The sequence below is a fragment of the Acanthochromis polyacanthus genome, chromosome 12, assembly GCF_021347895.1.
Source record: "Acanthochromis polyacanthus isolate Apoly-LR-REF ecotype Palm Island chromosome 12, KAUST_Apoly_ChrSc, whole genome shotgun sequence".
In the NCBI taxonomy this organism is placed as follows: Eukaryota; Metazoa; Chordata; class Actinopteri; family Pomacentridae; genus Acanthochromis; species Acanthochromis polyacanthus.
This window is the reverse complement of record NC_067124.1, coordinates 34,117,011-34,138,978: the sequence shown is the minus strand read 5'-3', so window position 1 is coordinate 34,138,978 and position 21,968 is coordinate 34,117,011. Positions and strand designations below refer to the sequence as shown.

At 40.0% G+C, this 21,968-nt stretch overlaps 1 protein-coding gene and 1 long non-coding RNA gene across 2 annotated transcripts; one reads left to right on the top strand and one right to left on the bottom strand.

Annotated features, from left to right (window-relative positions):
* The first annotated feature begins 1,380 nt into the window (after window positions 1–1,380).
* On the top strand, window positions 1,381–21,462 carry pde11al (phosphodiesterase 11a, like). The gene is made up of 20 exons (XM_022194489.2): window positions 1,381–2,572; window positions 3,446–3,604; window positions 4,697–4,786; window positions 5,006–5,146; window positions 6,108–6,172; window positions 6,605–6,725; window positions 6,870–6,945; window positions 7,031–7,098; window positions 7,200–7,292; window positions 8,950–9,000; window positions 9,138–9,284; window positions 11,056–11,163; window positions 14,744–14,853; window positions 14,935–15,025; window positions 15,826–15,926; window positions 16,136–16,213; window positions 16,305–16,368; window positions 16,974–17,048; window positions 17,952–18,035; window positions 18,499–21,462. Exons 1-20 carry the CDS (start codon window positions 1,799–1,801, stop codon window positions 18,823–18,825), a joined length of 2,823 nt encoding a protein of 940 aa, XP_022050181.2. The 5' UTR covers window positions 1,381–1,798; the 3' UTR covers window positions 18,826–21,462.
* On the bottom strand, window positions 9,204–14,041 carry LOC127536507 (uncharacterized). The gene is made up of 3 exons (XR_007945527.1): window positions 13,369–14,041; window positions 11,692–11,805; window positions 9,204–9,305 (listed from the first exon to the last, which is right to left on the bottom strand). It is a non-coding gene; the product is annotated as an uncharacterized LOC127536507 (long non-coding RNA).
* Window positions 21,463–21,968: the final 506 nt, after the last annotated feature.

Below are 21,968 nucleotides of genomic sequence, written 5' to 3'. Positions count from 1 at the left end.
TAGCAAACTGCAAGCATAACACCCAGTGGTCAAAAAGCTGCTTGAGGTGGCCCCTGAAGCCAACTGATACTCCTGAAATGTATCCTCCGACATACAGGTTTGTTGTACGGTTTGGTAATTGTTTTTAAAGGCTTTATTTATGCATATTTACAATCCATTGTTCATACCTGGGGGCTTGACTTTGTCCAAGCTGACACAGGGGTCCAACCAGGCGCGCTCACACTCACCTAAAGCCAGTTTAGACTCACAAATTAACCTACTGTGTATGTCTTTGGCCTGTCTGAGGACGCCGGAGCATTGGGAAGAAGCCCACGCAGGTACAGGGAGAACGTGTGTGCTTCATGCAACCAGAAAGACCCCAGGTGGTGAGGGGGATCGAACCCAGAACCTTCAAACTCCACAGTTGCTATGTGAGCACAATGCAACAGAATGAATTACAATGAAAAGATCTCTGACGCAGCATTTTTACACTGTTTAGCTACTAATATATTTAAGACTGAGTTAGGTTTTGGTGACTGAAACCACTTGTTTGAGGTAAGGAGAGATTGTGTTTAAAAGACACCAATGTTGCAGCAGTCTGATCTCATACGTGCAGCCAGTCGCCCTCATCCTATGACCAGGGGACCTCAGCCAGCTGCCTTCATTGAACACCTCGCATCCATCCCGGCCTCCTCGGGGGACTCACAAGCTTCCTGAAAGACTTTTTATGGAGACATTCATGATGTTTCTTTCATGTGAGCCGAGAATGAAAGAATAAAAGATGAAACTGTGAACTTGCACTTCAAAGCTCACAGCTCTGGAGAATATTTCATTAATTTCATGTTTCAAGAAAACACATTTCACTGCTACAGAGGTACAGCCAGTGTGTGGGCGTTAGTATGTGTGTGACTCCAAGGTAACACACGCGTGTTTTAGTGTACAATGGGAAATGTTTTCAGACAAATCACATCCATGACAACAGTGTTTTTGTTTTGCTTCTTCTTTTTTTTTTTATTCAGCTGCATGTGACTCAGGGCATAAATTGTTGCAAAATAACACATTTTCTTTGAGTGTTTTCACGTTCTTTCTCCATCTATTCAGTCACATTCTGTTAGCTGGGAGACAGGTGCCCTTGAGTTATTCAGAGCTGCTCATAAGGCAAGGTAGTCAGAGCTGCTTTTATACCTTTACACCCACTCTATCTATCTATCTATCTATCTATCTATCCATCTTGCATGGAATAACTTTAATTTTCTCTCCTCCTCCAAACTGTTTCATTGTTGACTTAAACTGTTTTTCACCTCATCACTCCAAGGGTACACAGAAGAAAACTGTTTCTTCCTGCACGTTTTAAATGTAAATGAAACATCCGATCTGTTCTGTTTTAATAGGAGCCCTGCACACAAGGTCTCTGGTGGTATACAATAAAAGAGAGCGACTGAACAGGCTGCCCCTGCATTTTTTTTTCATTTTCCAGGGAGAATATATATAGGAGCCATGCTTTTCTGCACCTCTGCATACTATTGAACAGAACCCCCCCCCCCCCCAGAGAGCAGCTCCATCTCTGGTTTGACTGACAGCTGTAGCTCCTCTCTCAGGCGTCATCACTTCGCTCTCAGATAAAGTGGATCTTGACCACTTCTGCTCCCAGTGGTTCAGGGAAGAGTGCGCAATGGACTGGCTCCTGCTAGGGATGAAGGAGCAACTGCTTTGAGGACATCTCTTCTCTGAGAAGCTCGGCTGTAGTCGCCTCACCCTCTCATCCACTCGCCTAAACTCTAGTTCCATCACATTTCAGAGTCTCCTTCCAGCTTTCACCATGACTGCGTTCGACTTCTCGGATATAGAGGCGTTTCTGGACTGCCACCCGGACCTGTTCGAGGAGTACCTGGTTCGGAAAGCCAAGTGTGACCAGGTGAGCAGGTGGCTGAAGGAGCATCAGCCGTCGAAAGTGTCCGCGGCGGAGGAGAAGCGCGGCGCCTCCACGGACCCGCTCTGGCCGACCAACGCCGACGGGCTCCGGCGCAGATCGTCCCACATGGAGCTGCGGCGGAACTTCGCCCGGTCCAAAGCCACCACCGCGCACCGCACCTACGACGAGCATGTGAGCCTCAGCGAACACGAGTCCCAGTCCAGCATGAGGCGCCGTGCGCTCCTGCGTAAAGCCAGCTCCCTGCCTCCGACCACGGCGCACATCCTGAGCGCCCTGCTGGAGTCCCGGGTCAACGTGCCCCAGTACGCGTCCAGCGCCATCGACTACAAGTACAGACTCAAAGAAACCAACGAGAGGGAGTTCTTCTTGGAGTTAGTGAAGGACATCTCCAATGATCTGGACCTGACAAACCTGAGTTATAAGATCCTGATCAACGTGTGTATCCTGGTGGATGCGGACAGGTGCTCGCTTTTCCTGGTTGAGGGACCCGCTCACAAGAGGACTCTGGTGTCCAAGTTCTTTGATGTGCACTCCGGCACCACAGTCAGACCATCATCCAGCACCCTGAACTCCAATGAGGTGCAGGTGCCATGGGGGAAAGGCATCATAGGATATGTGGCAGAGCATGGAGAGACCGTAAACATCTCAAATGCATATGAGGTAAAAGTCTGTGTGGTTCTAATTATATGTTCTATTTATATTTTTTTCACTCAGACAAAAGTTAATTCAGACGTGTTTGGAGTAAATTAAGATTTTGAACATTAATATATGACTAGTTGGGGTATCAAAACTCTATTTTTTTAAATTGCACTCAGAAAAATATGACCACAGATAACCCCAAAGTTACAGGAGATGCACCTTTGGCCATATTACTGCATGAAAAGTCCCCACAAATGTTTTTTTTAAAGAGAAAGAAAGAAAGAAACCCATTTTAATTAGCTGTTTTTGAAGTTTCCTTCCTGCCAGAGGACAGTGTTCAGTGGCTAGAAACATCGCCCCACCCCTCGAGATAAAACTTTTGCGCATGCCGAGCAGCTCAACTGGAGACTCAGTGAAGCCCAGTGAGGACTCTGGTTAATTAGCTCAATTACGTCAGAATAAAGAGGGGGGGAAATCTTAGTGTATAGTCGTCAAAGAAAAAGGCAGGAAAATCGAGCCAATAAGTCTCGCAGATTCCCACAAGCTCCAGTCATGAGCTACCAGTTGCGCACCACATCATTATATCATGGCCCTGGGCTGCTTGGGAACCTAACGTGATGATACGCTTCCCCCTGCGGTCTATTAATGCAATACTATAGATATGTGCCAGTGAGGGGCATTATAGTTTCTCTGCTGATTGTGAAAACAATCGATTGCTGCAGAGTTGTGAATATAAATGTGCAAAAATCACACTGAGCAGGCACATACAAACCAAATCTTATGGAGAGGTGAGGCCATGAGGTCAAATGTGCTGTCATTTTACTGACTACACTGGGGTGTATATTTACATTTATTTGGTATTATTTTTCATTTTTCTTTATGACTACATTGCAGGATCACCGCTTCAGCGATGAGATTGACAAGTTAACCGGCTACAAGACTCAGTCCATCCTCTGCATGGCCATCTGCAACAGTGATGGAGAGGTTATTGGTGTTGTCCAAGCGATTAATAAAAACCCAATAGGCACCCCATTTACTGAGGATGATGAGAAGGTGAGATTAAAATAAAAACATGCAACGCGCGGGTGAGTCGATCATCTTCAGTATTCCCGTCAACATTTGTACCATTAAGGACGTTTTAAAGATGGAGGTAAAATTGGATTGTGCACCCCAAACCACACACACACACACTTGCACAGTAGTACTGAAGCTGTGCAGCACTGTTTGTACTGTGAATCTTCTTAATGGCTGAGGAGAAGAGGCAAAGTGATCCCTTGGAAGCAAAACAGCAGAAAAATGAGGAGAAGAGGTCAAGCTTTTGCTCAAGTGCACATTAAATATGTCTGGTTGTGTAATACACACACACACAAACGCGCACACACACATACTTAGGAAACATGCTTTGAGTTAATACACTTCCAGTAGCTCCCTGAGCTATCCACTTGAAATAGGTTTGCAGTTTCATTTACAGCTCCGCAGCTCATGATTACAATCTCATTCTCCCAGTTTGCTGATGAAAAAATCATATATTGTGCATCTTGCGGAAGCGAAAAGTGTTGCGTCTTGTTTAAGTGAGCGGTCGGTGCAATAAAAAGGCAAAAGTGTTGGATTCACTTTATGTAAACAAGTGTTTTTAATAAGTAGTTTGCAAAAATCTACCAAACTGCACCGAGAAGCAACAGTTTGTCCACAAGGTGGCAGAATAAAGTTGTGGAAACCCATTTATTCTGACATCATACAGTCTGCTCTCTCACTTCAGCTTCAAAGAAATCAAGTTGGTCATCATTTTTAAATGATTTCTTTTTGGAATCCAAAGCAAAACACTAAATATAGCAATGTCAGAAACTATTTTCAGCACCAAAGACGGTGAAAATAGAAGAAAAACGTCATCCGTCAGCTTATCCAGACATTTTAGGGCCACTGATGTCTCTCTAAACCTCTGAATCAATACTTCATTAACAGGGTATCTATTGAGAGGAATAAGTGCTGAGAAGAGGCTGACTCCATCATGACTTTCTACCAGCATCACCTCATATTCTCTCTGTTTCTCTCACCCAGTTTAATGTCCTTTAGTTTAGCATACAGAGAGCTAACATTTATAGATTATATAGGCTGTTAACAACATTTTTTTGTGCTTTCACTCAGGTGCTGCAGATGTATCTACCATTCTGTGGAATATCGATTTCTAATGCCAAGTTATTCTCAGAGTCCCGCAAGGAGTATGAAAGGAGTCGGGTAAGAAGTTGTAACCATGTGCAAAATAAGCTTGATCTTTTCTCAGATGATGTATTAAACCTATTTAGAATAAAATATACATCACTCACTGTAAAGACATCAACACAATGAAACTGCACATGGGATTTTACGCTGCTGTGGCACATAAAATTACCTTCAATAACATGATAATTGTAAATTTGAAGCTGTCAGTCACAATGTGTATTCTCGCCTCCACAGGCTTTGCTAGAGGTGGTCAATGACCTGTTTGAGGAGCAGACCGACCTGGAGAAGATTGTCAGGAAGATCATGCAGCGAGCGTTGACCTTACTACAGTGTGAACGCTGCTCTGTGCTTCTTCTGGAGGACATCGACTCACCTGTGAGACCTGTTTTTGCTTGTACTTTTTGTCCTTTTTCTTGCCTCGAGATACATGTACAGCACCTACCCAAGTTTAGTTGAAATGTTTCATTGATCCTCTGAACCCCAAAGCCTGCTGATATGTTATTTTTTTTGTTTAAATCTCCAGAATTATACTATTTATCAGAGCCAGAAACTGCAAAAACTAAAAGAACTGTTATGCAGCATCTGGCTCCTTTGAAAAAATTGACCGCATAACAAGTCAGAATCATGATATTTCATCAAACTCAGTTTGTTCTACATGTCCGATTTAGAAAAATAAATAAAAAATTAAGTGAAATATTTTCTGCGACTGGATTCTGGAAAATTTTAAAAAATCTCTGTCCCTTTTTGCAAAGCGACCAACATTTGTGGGTCAAAAATTCAGAGACTTTTCGACTGAACTGCAGGCCGTGTTTACATAGAGCAGAGAGGACACAAGAAGAGATATTGAGATGAAAAAATAAACTAAAAGCAGCATGGCTTAAAAACAGTATACAGAGGAGCAAGTTGTCAGCAAATTATTGGAAGGTACATTCTGCATGGTGAAACATCTTTCTAGAGTTGAGATGCAGGGTAGTGTGAAAAAAGGTAAACCGTAAAATATGTCTAGCATGCGGGGGTCACCATTTGTTTCCAGTATTGGTAACAGTGCTTATAGGCTCTTGGAAAAAGTTATACATGTTGGTTTGAATTTTGCAAATGAACATTTTTGAATTCTCTCTACTTCTATACATGGTTGTGCTGTTTCTATAGAGGTGCAGGACTTTACATTCAAGTGAAAAATGGGCCCACAGTGAGCAAAAATGAGCAAAAAAGTACTCATAAACTGCTTGGGGTTCAGACGGTTAAACTGTGTGTCATTTTTGTGCAAACTTCTCCTACCATTGTTGCTAAATTAAGCTGCTGCTTCTGGTTGTTTTGATACATGCCTTTCTCACAGGTTGTGAAGTTCTCCAAGACGTTTGAGCTCATGTCTCCTTTGTGCAACATTGACCGAGATATCAGGTGAAAGCAACACTATGAAAAAAAGACACTGATGACAGACATTTGTCACGGCAGACAATTGTGTACAGCAGGGATATTATTACTAATTATAGCTGCATTCCAATTAGTGGAGTCATGCTTCTGTGCACACTGGTTAATAATTATATTTATCAGGTATAATAGGCATTTTTAATTCCATATGCAATTTCAGTACAGTGACAAGCAAGAGTATCCGCTGTGAAAAAGCTGTTATCTATTCCAGATGTAGGTCACTACAACAGAAACATGTGTGCACAGCGTTCACACAAACCCACAACGTGCTGATGCATTCTAGCATGACAAAGCTAGTCATGCTGGAATTAGCCCGCTCAATGTTTACTCTCAGTATTTACTGCTGTTGTTTTGGATGTGTAAGTGCCTGTTGTTTCCTCTTTGTGCTATTGGCCACGTCAGCATGGAGAAGTTGTCCTGCTCCGACTGGCTGATCAATAACAGCATTGCTGAGCTGGTGGCTTCCACGGGACTGCCCGTTAACATCAGCGACGTGTGTCAGGACCCACGCTTTGATGCTGAGGTGTGGACACAGCGGCATCTTTATCGCACCTATTAGAGCCTACATTAAACCTTTATTTAACACCCAGTCTAAGAAAAGAAATGTAGGCCACAGACACATTTTGTAAAACTAATACATACAAGCTGTCTGATTCTGTCTTTGCAGGCAGATCAGGCCTCAGGATTCCACATCAGATCAGTGTTGTGCGTCCCCATCTGGAATCGAACCCACCAGATAATCGGTAGGTTGACCAGAAATAATCAATATTATCCCACTGGAAACCTATTTTCATTTCACAGCTAATTATTTTTGTGTATCTTATGCAGGAGTCGCACAGATTCTGAACCGTCTGGACAGAAAGACTTTCAATGATGCAGATCAGAGACTCTTTGAGGTGAACTGCTTAAAATTATCATGATATCCTAAGTAGAAAGATTTTGATTGTGCATACAACTGAAAATCTCATGTTTTGTGTGTGTGTGTGTGTGTGTGCAGGCATTTGTGATATTCTGTGGGCTTGGAATCAACAACACTATGATGTACAATCAAGTAAAGAAGACATGGGCCAAACAGTCTGTAGCACTGGATGTAAGCATGATGATTAAACCGCACCCAAAAGACATTTACATGTATATTTACTTGCACATGATACGTTCTTTTTAAATCTTTGGCTAAATTTGCTGCTATCTTCTCATTAATTCCATATAAAATTAGTCTCCAAAGTATTCATAACCATGCCAAGTTCATGTTTTTTTCAGCCAAAAATGGCATAAAACCTGACTAAATATGGCCAATGATGAATTCCAACTGTTTCTGGTTTTTTTTTTTTCCTACATTTTTACTGAAAGTGGAATGTCTACAATTATTCATACCCCCTTTTAGGAGTCAATGGCAAAACCTTTAATTGCCACCGCATCAATTAAGCGGTTCTGCCACTTGCTAACAAGCTGTCTTCATTGGGATTTAGGCCCACTCCTCAGTGTGCAACTCTTTGCAGTTTTTAATGATGCCTTGCACTGTGGCCACTGGTGCTTGAAAACACTCAGATATAACTTTATGGCCTTTCCAGGACGTGCAGCTCTCTCTCAGTGTTGCACCGTAACAGCCACTCTTCGGCTGTAGCCATGACTTACAAGTGACTAGTAGCTGACTAAAGAACTCCTGCTCTCAGTTTATAGTGTATTAAACTGTTGTAGAACACGGAAGAACTTCAAGGAGCATTTGGAATCGTATAGAAGCTTTAATTTCTCTAAAACTGGTGACAATTTCAAGGGATAAGCATAATTTTGGACAAGATATTTGTAGTAAAAATGCATAAAAACTACCAAAAACTAATTAAAATCTATCGATAACATATGTTTCACAATGCCATGCTGTATTTTGTCACTATAAATCAACATCTGGCACACATTTGGACCCAAATGTATAACATTTCCTAATATTAATGATAGTAATTCTCATTTTTATAATACTAATCCAATATAACTCCATTTGCAAACTGAGCGATGTTGATAAAAAACAAGTCTCAATACAGATAAATCCAAGTTTTTATAGACATTAAAATCATGATTTTCATAGATTGTCATAAATAAGTTCCCAATTTAGATGAAAAATAAATTCACATGAACTGTTCTTAAATAAAATACTTCACTATGAAGACAGATGTTTACTGCACGCTTTGAAATCATTTCAGGCTTGATGCATGAGAAATTATTAACTGTAGGCGAATGTGATGTCACTGATTAATGCTAATTGCAGCAGCAGGTCTTTACATTCATTAGTGTCTCCATCTGTGTTCTGCTCCACTGCCCGCTATCTAACCTGAGCAGTCACATTATCCTCAGAAAACATGGTTCTGCGTCTTGACCATAAATATTTCAGCTGCTTTCAATAATTCATGATAAATACGTGTGCCAGTCTGCTCACCTCTCATCAAAGGCAACGCACACCGCTGTATTTGTCACATAATCTTTGCTCTTTCTTTAATCACCTGATGGATTTTTTAAAAAGATTTTTTTTTTCTTTCCTGTTCGGAGACATGAAACATAGCAAACAAATAGGCTTTAAAAGCAGAGATGTACTTTCTTTGATCCTGTTTATGTAAGAACACAAGTAGGCCACACTGAAATTCTCAGAAAATATTGATTATCTTGTGTGGTTATCTCTCCAAGAGTTGTTCTTATCTACTCAAGTCATTGTCTCAAAAAAACGTCTCACTATTTTGCACGACTTCTGCGTTTTTCAGATGTTGTCCTACCATGCTACCTGCTCCAAGGTGGAAGTTGACAGACTTAAGGTGACGAGCAAACATTCACATATGCATGAAGCCACCATATTCTGACTTCGTGTGGAATGTGTGAGTGGTTAAGGGTGACATATAATTGGAAACCTGCATGCTGAGTGACTGGCAGCTCTGTCCTCTTCCCCCCTAAGGCTGCCAAGATCCCCCTGAGCAGTGAGTTAGGCATCGATGAGTTTCACTTCAACGACTTCTCTCTGGACAATGACGCAATGATCACCGCATCGCTCAGGATGTTTCTGGAACTTGGTGTCGTCCAAAAGTTTAAAATAGACTATGAGGTAAGGCTCTCGAATTTAGTCCTGTAATAAAAACATATGCAACTGAAGTGAGTACACCCCATGTCCAATATCATTTAAATGTCACATATTTCCTCTTACAAACAACTGAAAAATACTTTATAAAGACTATATTGAAAAGACAGAACCCAATGTAGAAACTCACAGCGACAAAAGCGAATACAGCTGTGAACGCTGACACACAAGGTAGAAACAAAACTGAGTATTTCATCATTTTCAGTCTGCCTAAATGCACGAACATGGCTATAAAATGAGCTGTGAACACCAGATGGCTCCACATGGAAAGGAATTGCCAGAAGAACGGAGAAATGTAATTGGAAGATTTCACAAGGGTGGGAAAGGATCGGTCGGCAGCTAAAAATGAGTGGAAACACAGTTGAAGCAGTAATCAGGAGGTGCAGAATGAGCCATAATACCGCTAATCAGAGCTGCTGTGGTTGTTTTCCTAAAATGACGCCACAGAGAGTGTGCTACTTTCACATTCAAGCTCTAAAAAGCAGATGCGCTTCAGGCTCTTTGGTTCTTAATGGAAATCAGTTTCCGTGACAGCTCAGACAGTGTGAAGGACATTGCGTAACATCAAACTCTATGGTTGACATTTAAAAAAAAAAACCTTCGATCAAAAAATTATGATGAACTTTAAAACCATGAAAAGAAGCCTGATGACTGCTGGCAGCATATTCTTTAGTCCGATGACACCAAAATACATTTGTGTGGCTCAGATGGTGTCCAGCATGTTTGGCATGAACTTAACCAGGACTATCACAGTGAATGCATAGTTCTGACAGTGAAGCACAGAGGTGGGAGTTTGATGATATGGGGCAAAAGCGCAAAAGGTGGCAAGGAGATGGAATTTATACATGCACCTTGAATGTCTGTGGATAAACCAAAATACTGGCTGACAAGAAGAAGTTTGTCAGAAGAGGAATATGTTGACATGATAATGATCCAACGCATGCAAAAAGATTTCCTAAAGAAGGAGAATTGACGATAACCTAGCCAAGTTTGTCATCTCACTTTAATCCAACAGACGGGTTCATTTGGGAGGATTTTAAAACAACACAACCCCTTTTGGAAAGAATAATAGTTACTGACAAATGACTGAACATCTCTGCAGAAGCTTGTGCAACGCTGCTATCCACTATGATGAGGAGGGTTGATTCTGTATTCAGAAATAAATGTTGACATACAAAGTATTGAAAAAAAAATAAAGATCTGAATCTGAGCAATGAGACTGACTTTTGTTGCGCTGAGTTAGTACTGTGAGATCTGTATTTTTAATTTAGTAAATCTAAAGTGCTAGGTTTGAATTTGACATAAAGACCCCACTGTTCAACTTGAAAATAACGCAATTATAACAAGAAGTTTTACCAAACGTGGACCGCGACAAAGATGACCCCTGTGACCTTGAAAATGAGGTCACGGTCACCAAATTCGAACTTGACCTGTGTCTTAGTATGGTACACCTGTGTACCAAATATGGTGAGGCTACATCAATATTTTATCGAGTTATCACGTGGAAACCAAATTGTTACAGACAAACAAGCAACCAACCAACCAACCAAGACCATGCAGCTCAAAACAATACCTTCCGGAAAACGCAGTTTTGCCGGGCGGTAATAAGGCGATTCAAACCTGACACATTTGGAATTAAAGTGATATACTTCTGTTGTAAAGTGTTGTGTGTTTATCAGTCCACAGTGTATATACAATGTACTGTAAATATGCCATCTGTATGTCTGTCTCCTTGCAGGTTTTGTGTCGCTGGCTTCTGACTGTGAGGAAGAACTATCGAACTGTTGCATATCATAACTGGAGACACGCTTTCAATGTGTCGCAGTGCATGTTCGTGATGATCACAGTAAGTTTCAATACAGATTCAGCGAAGTCAGATTAAAGCCAATTAGAGCAATGGAGTAAGGCTGATTTACATGCCCACAAAGAAAATAATACCCAGCTTTCTAAGAGGCATATCTCCAAGTCTTGTTTCATATATTGCCTGGTTCAGTCTGTATTTACTAAGTTTTTGGTTTCACTCCACACTATAAAACTGTCTATACAGTGGAAGCTTAATTCCAACAAAAGTCAGCATTCAAAATTAGACCCTTAATGGTTCAAACAAGTTAAAAGCCAGCCTTGAGAAAGAAAAAAAAACTTCATTACCATTAAATTAATCAACAACCAGTCACTAAATAAAAGATCATTAGGAGGAAACATCACAGGGGGAAACATCATTAAGATAAAATTCTAAGCAGGACTCTCTGAGGTAAAGCCTTGAAGAGAATGATCAACTTTCCAGGATGATCACAGGCCTGGACTACAAAGCAGGATTTGGTGTTAATGAGGTAACTCCAGGTTTAACTCTGAGCTTTTAGGGCTCATTTCTTACCTGGGTCCATCATCATAGTAAGTTTGGCTCCAGAGAAGGTTATGTTCTCATGGAAGATGCCATCATCATTCCTGGAAGATCTCATGGAGTTCATTATGCAGAGTGAGAGGGTCTCTGAGGAAGGCAAGAGAAGGCCATATCATATGCAGAAATCATGCAAACATCAATAAGCAAACGATCACATTTCCCTGCTGAGGCCTTTATAATGAAGCAAGATCAACATACCCAGGATTTGTTTTTGTTACCTGGTTTATCAAAGCCAAACAGCCGCACTCACAGAAAGCTGGTTATCAATTTGTTAAGTCAATCCAGGGTTTCTAAACCAGACTAATAGCTCTAGTGTCGCAAACTGTAACTACTCAGGTCTAATATAATGAAGGCCACACATCATACACATGTCTTTTAACATTTATTTTTCTCATCAATCAGCTCATACCATAAAAAAATCTGAAAAAAACATTCATGCCTTTCAAATACATATACACGAAAGTTAGACAGATTCCCAAAATAACTCTTTCAAGCTAGTAAAAACACACAGCAGAAACAGAATACAGCTTCTACAGCCAAAGCAGGAAAAAAAAGTCACCTGCATCAGAAATAAGTAAAGAACAAACACCAAAATATGATTAGAACTGGTAGGTAGGATTACTGCGAATCTAATAAGGTCAACAAGTACAAGGCTTCAGTGCTTTAATGAGTCTCTGTTTTAATATTATACCACAATAAAACTATTGAATAATTGTTTAGAAGCCAACAGGGGGAAAAGAAAGAAAGAAGGATCTTAGCTCTACCCATAGCCTGTGTGTCATAACTTTGCTTGTCAAAGAAAGCCAAAGGCTTTATGCAGTCTCTACAGGATTTTGTACAAATGTTGGTTTTTCAAGACTGTTCAGAAGGAGCTGTTTTTAGAAGTGCTGATCTGTATATATCCTGCTCCAGAACCTCAAGTTAACTTTGTAGTAACAGCCTGTGATCAGTCACATCTTACTCCATCCTATTAAATCCCATTAGTAGCAGTATTCCCTCAAGTGTGTTATCTTAACTAGTCCTGCTTTAGTGTTTTATTGCTAGTTATGTTGGTCCTGGTGCTGGAAGATGGCCCCGATATTTTTCTATTCCCCTTCATAAATTCAAACATTTCTTTTATTTGAGCTGATTTCTTATAGGCTCGTTTTTTTTGTTTTTGTTTTTACAGATTGTGCTGTTATAGATCCACAAGGGGAATGTTTTATACCGTCTGTTGTTTTTTTTCAGTTCATCTTATCCCATCACACCCTATCATACATCCATATCCTGTGTTAGCCTATTATAGCCCACCCACTTAATTCCAATTTTGATATAGTATCGGTCTTATGCACCCCTGTAGGCCTGATACACTCTTTTCCAATGGAGGTGAATTGATGAGAGCAAAAAAAATGTAAACTTGGGAACACATAAATTCCTAGTGCACGACTGTAACCAAGATGCAAAGAGAGAAATCGCTGTTGCTATTGCAAGGTTTTACCATTACATGAATGACATGAATAAACATCAAAATACAAACATTCAATGCAGCAATATAACAATATTTAGTTAACAACCTAAACATAAAATAATAAATAATACCCAGGGTTTTGTAACGCAGTTTCTGCTGGAGCTCATTTTAAACCCCTTAAGGGAAAGTTTGTCTGTACTCACTGCTCCTTGGAAATGCAGGAAGCTGTTACTAACAGTCCCTTCTAAACCTCTGTGCATTGGTTAGCCGAGCTATGAAGAAAATCTATCCTCAGGCTTGTTCTCTGTGTAAAAAAGCAGCTTTCAGTAGCGGCAGCAGCAGCAACACTTCAATAAAAGCTCTGGCTCATACTTATATTAAATACAACTGAGCACGGTTTAATGAAGTTAAAAACCATGTTTAAGAGCTTTCTGTTTCTCACCTGCATCTGTGTTTTCCCTCCTGGTTGTGTCCAAACATTCTTGGCCCTGATTGGCTGATTCTAACAGTCACACCTGCTTCCGGTCACACCAATAGTGACAGGAGATGTTCAAGGTCTGCTGGGAAATTTTAACACCCACCCAAAATATGCAGTTTGGAACAAAAGCTTCATACACTTGTGAAGACCATATGTATCATGGCAGCTAAGTTTCCAGTGACTCCTATAACTCTATATTTTCTGTGATGGAAACATTGAAACACATGCATCTTTCTCATAAAAAATATGCATTTGGTTCATTCATAGATTTATTATAGGCTTTCTGGAAATATGACCACATCTACTTGGTCAAAAATATACATACAGCAATGTGAATATCTGGTTAAACATCCTTTGGCCATTTTCACCTCAACTTGTCACTTTTGGTAGCCCTCCACATCCACAAGCTACCGATTGTATCTTTGATCACTCTTTGCTGCAATTCAGCTATATTTGTTGACTTTTTGGCACAGATTTGTTTCTGTATCACATTCTACATGACCTTGATGGTGTTTAAGTCAAGACTACAGGAATAGAAGACCAGTCTAAAATCTTGATTCTAGCCTGAGTTAAACCGTTTCTTTATCACCTTTGATGAGTGTTTGGACTCATTATCACATTGACACATCCAACGGCATTTAAGAACTAAACTTCATGCTGTCGATTTTAGATTTTCCTGAAGAATGTGGAGGTTATACTCCGTCTTTATTATATTTCTTACTTTGTGTAAAGCACCAGTTTCACTGGCAACCGAACAGCCACACAGCATGATACTGCCACCACCACCATGCTTGACAGTAGATTTGGTGTTCTTGGGGTTAAAGACCATGAAACTTTTCACCAGAAGGCTTTTTTTTATTGTCCATGTGATGACCAATCAAGCTCATATGAAACATACACAGTGCAAGAACTGAACTCAAATGCAAATCAAAAGGAAACAATATGCAAACAAAATGAGTAGGGTACTATCCTATCCTATTTTACCCTATGTAACGCATGCATATGTATAGATAAGTAAATAACTGTGCAAAATGAATGGAAAATGGTTGATGCTCCTATGTAAATGCTAAGAATGTTCTTGTTTGCTTTGCTTTGTGCAGACAGCCAGTTTCCAGGATGTCCTGTCCGAGGCAGAGATTCTGGCTCTGATGGTCGGCTGTTTGTGCCATGACTTGGACCATCGAGGCACCAACAACGCGTTTCAAGCCAAGTAAGTCACGTGACTGAGGTGTGAGGAAAACCTATATTACTGTTTCTGCCTGAAAGTATCACTTGTTTGAATTTCCTGCAGGACAGGCTCCGCTCTGGCTCTGCTTTACGGAACATCAGCCACTCTGGAGCATCATCACTTCAACCACGCAGTCATGATCCTGCAAAGTGAGGTAAGACCAACATTTTTATGCGATTAGCATAGGATCATGTATTCTTTTGTGGTATTTGTTTCCTGCAACATGAAGTGATAAAATACTGGAAGAAAAGCACCAAATACAATGTTGAATAGCTTTAATGTCACATGACATCAGTTTAGGAGCTTTCAGGGACTTTGTCAGATTTTCCTTCTTTGCATTTTCCTCGTACTAGCTCATTTGAAAATGGCACAAACAACTATAAAGGTGAAACAACTCAGCCACAGACATTACAGTACTTTCTTTATCTGTGCAGTCATAGGTCAAGTCCCCCTGGCACACCTTAAGCTAGTTTGCAACGTCTGTCCCAAATCCATCAGCTCAACAAGAAAACACATGCAAAACAATACAAAACCCAAATGCACCATAAAAATACCACGAAAGCCCAATAAAAGCCTCCTTAATTGCATTTCTAAACCCCTAAAAATGTTTCAACATGGCTCTGAGACCACTGCTGCGCAATCTGGGATGGTGCTGGAGGCACAGACTGCTGGTAGGCAACAGCAGAGACCACTACTGACGTCAGGAGGCTACTTTGTCTCAGGTGTATATCAGTTTGATCAGCGGGAATTGTGTTCTCTATTGATTTCTTTTAACAGAGGACAGAGAAAGTCCATACACATTACTAATTAACATAGCTAATGGGAGCTTCATTTGACAGTGAGCGATGACTTTACCAATGCCCTGGACTTAAGGAGATATTTTAGTCGCTATTACTCATCCCCGCTTGCTTTTTTGTGTGTACCTATTGCATACTGTTGTGTTTTCTCTCACAGGGTCACAATATCTTTGCAAACCTCTGCTCTAAGGAGTATAGCAACATGATGCAACTATTGAAGCAGGCTATTCTCTCCACAGACCTTACTTTGCACTTTGAGTAAGTGGGCTTTTTAGTACATTCAGTGCTGAAGGGAGTTCAGGATTGATAATACGTAATACTGGGGAAAAAAATTATTGCAGATTTTTCGATGCATTTTTACAAGCAATCAGAGGAATTCACATTTAGATTCCTGTTGTATTATAAAGTGTCCGCATGATCTCGCTTAACATTGTTTTTTATCCTTGACTGTCTGTTTGAATTGTAAGGCGCAGAACCAAATTCTTTGAGTGTGTTCTGTCTGGAGAATTCAGCTGGACAGATGAAGGACACAGAGAAGTTCTCAGGTTTGTACATTTTTGCTAAATAAAACAAAAATCCCTTTAACTGTGAAAAGCAAAATGATGTGCCAGAATCGAGCTTTAATGTCATCAACAGGTCTATGCTGATGACCGCTTGTGATCTGGGCGCGGTCACTCGACCATGGAAGATATCCAAACAGGTTTGATCACAAATTTTTTGCTCAAATGGAATGCTAGCAGTTCAAAAATCCACTGAATATAGTACCTTAAACACTTTTTTTTGGTTTCTTTAGTTGCCAAAAGGAGCAAAATAGGACTTCATCAAAGTAGAGAAAAAGAAACAAGAATTATTTTTTAACAAATGTATTCCCCTGAGTCTCTCTGTATTGGCTAAAGACATAAGCCTCCTAAAGCTTTCTAAATGAACTTCAATTAAGCTTGTTTGCTTTGCCGGGAAGTCTCCCAGTTAGTTCACTAATCCACTTACTCCCTTGTAGTTAGACACGCAGACGTGTTTGATTTATGTACAACTGACGTTTATTTGCTTAACGCTTAAAGAGGATTGCGCTGCTTGTCCCAGTTTATGCTCCTTTCCCAGTTGTTTTTTTAAATTGCACAAGGCAGGTGGAGAGTTAACGCAACCCGTTTCCAGAGTAGTACGTTATACTACTTTAAGTAAATGAAGCACAAAAATATAACAGAATGCTTGCGCCCTTTAGCTCTCGGTGCAAATTATGATATTAAAATGCTACACTATGTTAGAGGAAAATAATGAAGTAATGATTGTTTTCATTGATGTCCTAAGGTGGCAGAGCTGGTGACGAGTGAATTCTTTGAACAAGGTGACAGAGAGAGGTCTGAGCTGAAGCTAACCCCAGCAGTAAGTAAGATACATGCAGTCCTTTTCATTAATCGTATGGCAACTAAAACTTGTAACATTTCTGTTTCAGTTTCAATACAAGACAGTACTTGTGTGAAGCAATTTGAGGAATCTTTTCTTTCCACATTTCAACACCAGCGCTGTTCCAAAATCACATTTCTCATTCACATTGTCCTACAAAATTGCATATATTACAAACTGAAACTTTTTAACTCTACTGCAATGAAGCCAGAGACTGTAACAATTCAGAGTAATGAGACTTGCTAAAAATTAATATAATCGGAGGTTTGACAAAATGTCCACAGTAGATGAAGTTCAGTTGTTGCTTGCAAGTTTGTAGGAGTCTTTCCTCTGAGTTTAGTAAATACCAGCAGCATCAGACAGCAGCAAGATCCATGTGAGTGTCTGCAAGCTGATAGAGAGTTGCACATCACATATATAACAGTGATTACTTAGAATTATAGATACACCCTGATATGGGGACAGGATTGATAAGGACCCTAACCTTTAAGGACACCATGAATAAGATAGATTACTAGTTGTTTGGAACAGTTTGATAAGCTGCTAGTAGTTCAGATTTAGTCTTTCGTTTGTTGGTACACTAAGTGGGTGTACCGTTCAGTATAGAAGACAAAATAGGGCAAGTATTGTATGTGCACTGCAGCTTTCTTTGTCACCGTGGTGAAACAGTCTGAATCAAGCATGAGGAATAATATTATGAAACGGACGTACGCATGTATGACAAAATGCTTTAAGAGATTGATAGAGCTGCAATGGTATGAATCCCATGTCTGAAAAGGGCTAGAGTCTCATCTTTCACTGGGATGTTGACCAGATTTTTGTTCGATGGTTATAATGAATGTCTTTGATCAAGGATAACTGAAGACTATTGTCTTTCTGTAGGCCATCTTTGACCGCAATCGCAAAGACGAACTACCTGCCTTACAGCGAGAATGGATCGATGGGATCTGTAAACCTCTTTACCAGGTAGATAACACTTGATCAGTTAAGCTACACATTTGCAATAATAGTGCAATAATAACCAGTGCGAGCCAGTTGTTTGTGCATAATAATGTCAGAACACTGAATGTTGTTATTAGAAATTTTATTTTTAAGTTCTCTAAGCGACTCATGGATTCTGATAATAAAGTTATTCAAGCCTTTGTCAAACCTGGGCAGAGCAGTGTCCGGTACACTTCTGTGCTCTGGAGACACCGGAGAGACTGTTTATATAGTTTACATGTGTAGTGGTTTTTGTTTTGTTTTTTGGGGTTTTTTTGGTTGTTGTTGTTGTTTTTTTTGTTTTGTTACTGTTTTTTTTTTTTTTAATTTGTATTTGTATGTAATTTTATGGACCATTTTGAGTCTGGAATAAAGATTATGATGAATAAAAATCATCCTTTTGGATTTTGGAAATTACCTGAACTCTCTGTATCTGTGACTCTCTTAGGCGCTGCTGAAGCTCAATAGGAAATTACAGCCAATGGTGGACGGAATAGATGCCAATCGACAGAAGTGGCAGGACCTCTGCTCGTCTTATCAGCAGACACGTAGAGCCTCAGTGTCCAACCCGAGTGCTGAACCAGGTCAGAATATCGAGTTCAGTGAAGATACAGAAACCAGTGAACGCCCCAAGACTGCAGCGACTGTGAAACTAGATGAAAACAAAAAGTTAAAGTCTAAATGCAGGCAGGATCTAAAGTGGAGATTAAACCAACAACCCTGCGATGATGAAGAAGCATCAGCTGGTATTGTCACACCTGCAGGAAATAAATAAAGCAAGCTCAGTGATAAGGTTTACCCATAAAACGGCACACATGGGACTCTTCAAATGTCCTGTGATTTTCTTACACATGCACTACCCGACACTATCTGGGTAAATGAAGTGCAGTTTTCATCTGCAGCACATATTGCTTCTCCTAAGCATCACTGTATTAAACTCAGGGGTGGGATTGATTCCCCTCGGTCAACCTCGAAAGGGCAGTTTCCCTGTTTGTGTGTATCTGAAAGCTGTTCATCAATGAGATGAATCAGAACCAGAGAGTTATTAAAACCAAAGAGGGCCACTAATTACTACATTGTTTTTACTGGTAACTGTCCTAAAATCACGAGCCCACATTGGAATGCCTTTACACAACAACAAGGAATCACTGTGACACATCTCGTAAATTGCCATTCTGAATGTAGACTGGAGCATGATCTTGTTCCTGAATGTTATTTTCAGTGTTTATAGGTTAACTGAGCTGCTTTACCAGCAGCTTGTTCTGTGCATTGCATGTATATATCATATCAAAACTATACATTGCTACACTTTGATTTAAAACTGTCAGAAAAGTGGTAAATGTTCATCATTGTTGTACTGATTCTGTAAAGAAGGTCACTGATAAAATCCAAGCTCCATAGGCTGATTTTGTGTTTGAGCGTGTTTACACAAAGGAATATAAATGGTTTGAAACTGTGTTATGAGTTTGAAACAAATTTTTAGACAAGCAGAATAGGTTTTTGTAACATACTGTAACTCTTTGTGACTCACCCGAGTGAGACAAACGCATGAATGTGTGTCTGCATTTGTGTGTTCTGTTCAAAGTCGGATCCACTTTCTCTTTACATGTGCCCACATGTAACTCTTAACAGTTATTTCCAGGTAGTCTGACTCACTGAACGTAGACTTCAGATATAAGTCTACCACTTCCTCCATACATTTCATGCAGCTTTTTCCACCCCTTCTGTTATCTGTATGTAACAACTTTAAAAAATGTCCTTATCTACAGGAAACAACAGCAACTTCTGAGCAAGAACCTATGTCAACTTTTACTGATTATTTTGATCGCGCAATAAGTTGCTGCGAGGTCCTTTTGCTGAATCAGCCATTTTAACAATAGTGCTCACCTACAGCAGGCAAATGTTCAACCAACACAATCTCCCTGTCACTATTTCGAGAGGACACAGCTGCTGCATCTTGGGCCTAACTAAACCCAAGACAAATGTAGTTGGTTCAAAGAAATACAAACAAGCCAGAGCATTGTCACCCTATAGCAGAATGCTATTGAGGTGCAGTCAGACCATTCTGCAGCACAGAACTATATGAGGGTGGTTGTATTTCTTTTAACCAATCATAATTGTTTGGGTGGGCTAACCCTAAGATGCAGTGTTGGGGAAATTGCTTTGGTGGAACATTCACATGCAGAGAGACACCAAGACACAATGCAGACATAAAAACAGATGATTCACTAAAAGAACCAAGCCGACTAAACTGCTAGGAGGTTGTTGTTGTTCCTTACAGTGGCAAAGGGAGTTTTGAAAACAGTGACACAGACAGCAGAAGGGAAGGAGAAAGCAGTATGAAATGTGCAGCAGAGAAGGCTAGCTTATACCTAAACTCTACGTCCAGTGAGTGTGAGTACCAAGAAGCCAACAACAAGGCTTGTGAAAACCAGCCCAAAGATCACTTCACAGATAAATTGTTTTAGCGAGGCTCCTTCGCATGTTGGAGAGAATTAAGGTGGCCCTGGCAATGGTAATTATAACTTATTTGCGAATTTAGCAACACTAATGTATCACCTCACTGTCATACAAACAAATGTAATGTGATAACAGTGCTGTGTTACCCCAAGTTGCTAGGCAACCATCTGGTTGTGGTTGATGCACTTGCTGAGCAAAGTTATGCTAATTTTCCTGTTCACTGTGTCTAAACTTCACAAAGCAGCATGAAAAACATCCATGAGTCCGTTTCACTCTGGGTCAGAAGGAAAACTTCTCAGAAAACTGAACTATGCCTTTAGAAAATTTCCGTATTGTGTATATGTAATATGTAAAGATACCTGGATAGAGGTTTTAACATTTTCGTAAAGCAGGATGTGTACATATGTATCCATTTGTTTGCTGATGCATGACGATTAAGTTGAAACTGCATGCATCATGTTTGATGTTGACACTGGATGTTATCTCGATGCCTTTGACTGCCCTATGAGATTTGCTTTGCATGAAAGTACTGTCGTTTCAAAAGTGTTGTTACGTAAGAATATTGCTACTGCACTGTTGTTGCTGAGAAAAGAAACAGATTTCTATTTTCGATCACAGACTATACCAAAATTATACATTTATTATTTTTCATACACCAGGCTCTATATTTATAATTCTCCCCTAAAAATACATTCTTAGAGAGGACAAGAAAGCACTTAAGTTCAGATAAAAGTGGGAGGCAAGACTCCTCATGGTATTGTGAATAAAATGCTGGGGCATTTGTTGTTATGAAGTCATGTAACAGTTATTTTTCAGTGATGGAGAAAGCAGAGGATACCTAACAAAGCTGTGACATAAATATACGGATGCAGAAGGGAAAAGATCCATCATGGTGTGAATACACTGAACTGTCACAAAGTTATCAAGAAAATAAATAAAAAACATGAATGAATATATGAATATTTGACTAAATTCTGCACCTTATGGGAGATGAACACAAGTCAATTTCAGAGGACGGTTTTGATTCAACAATACGCTGAGAGCTTTGATCATAATGTCAGTTTCCAGTCCCTCATTTCATATGTAGCCACAGAAGCATTCATTCACCGAAGCGCACTGACGTATCAGATACAGATGTGCATTTGAAAGATGATCAATCAAATGCAGATAGGAGATGTGACACATAAAGGTTATTTGCACCATTTACACAACAAATATTTAACATCACTGATGTCTTCTCAATGTATGTGAGCAAATTTGCAATTTACTGATGGAATGATTTGCAATTTACTGATTTACTCGATGGAATTCATTTCTTATATCCTTCACCTGATGTAGGATAAGGCTGATGCAAAGCTGACCTGCTTTTATTGAACTTGATTTTCTGTGCATCTGGATATTAATAGATTTTTGTGACTGAAACAGACAGTATTTGCATTGCTGACGCTCTGCAGGCCT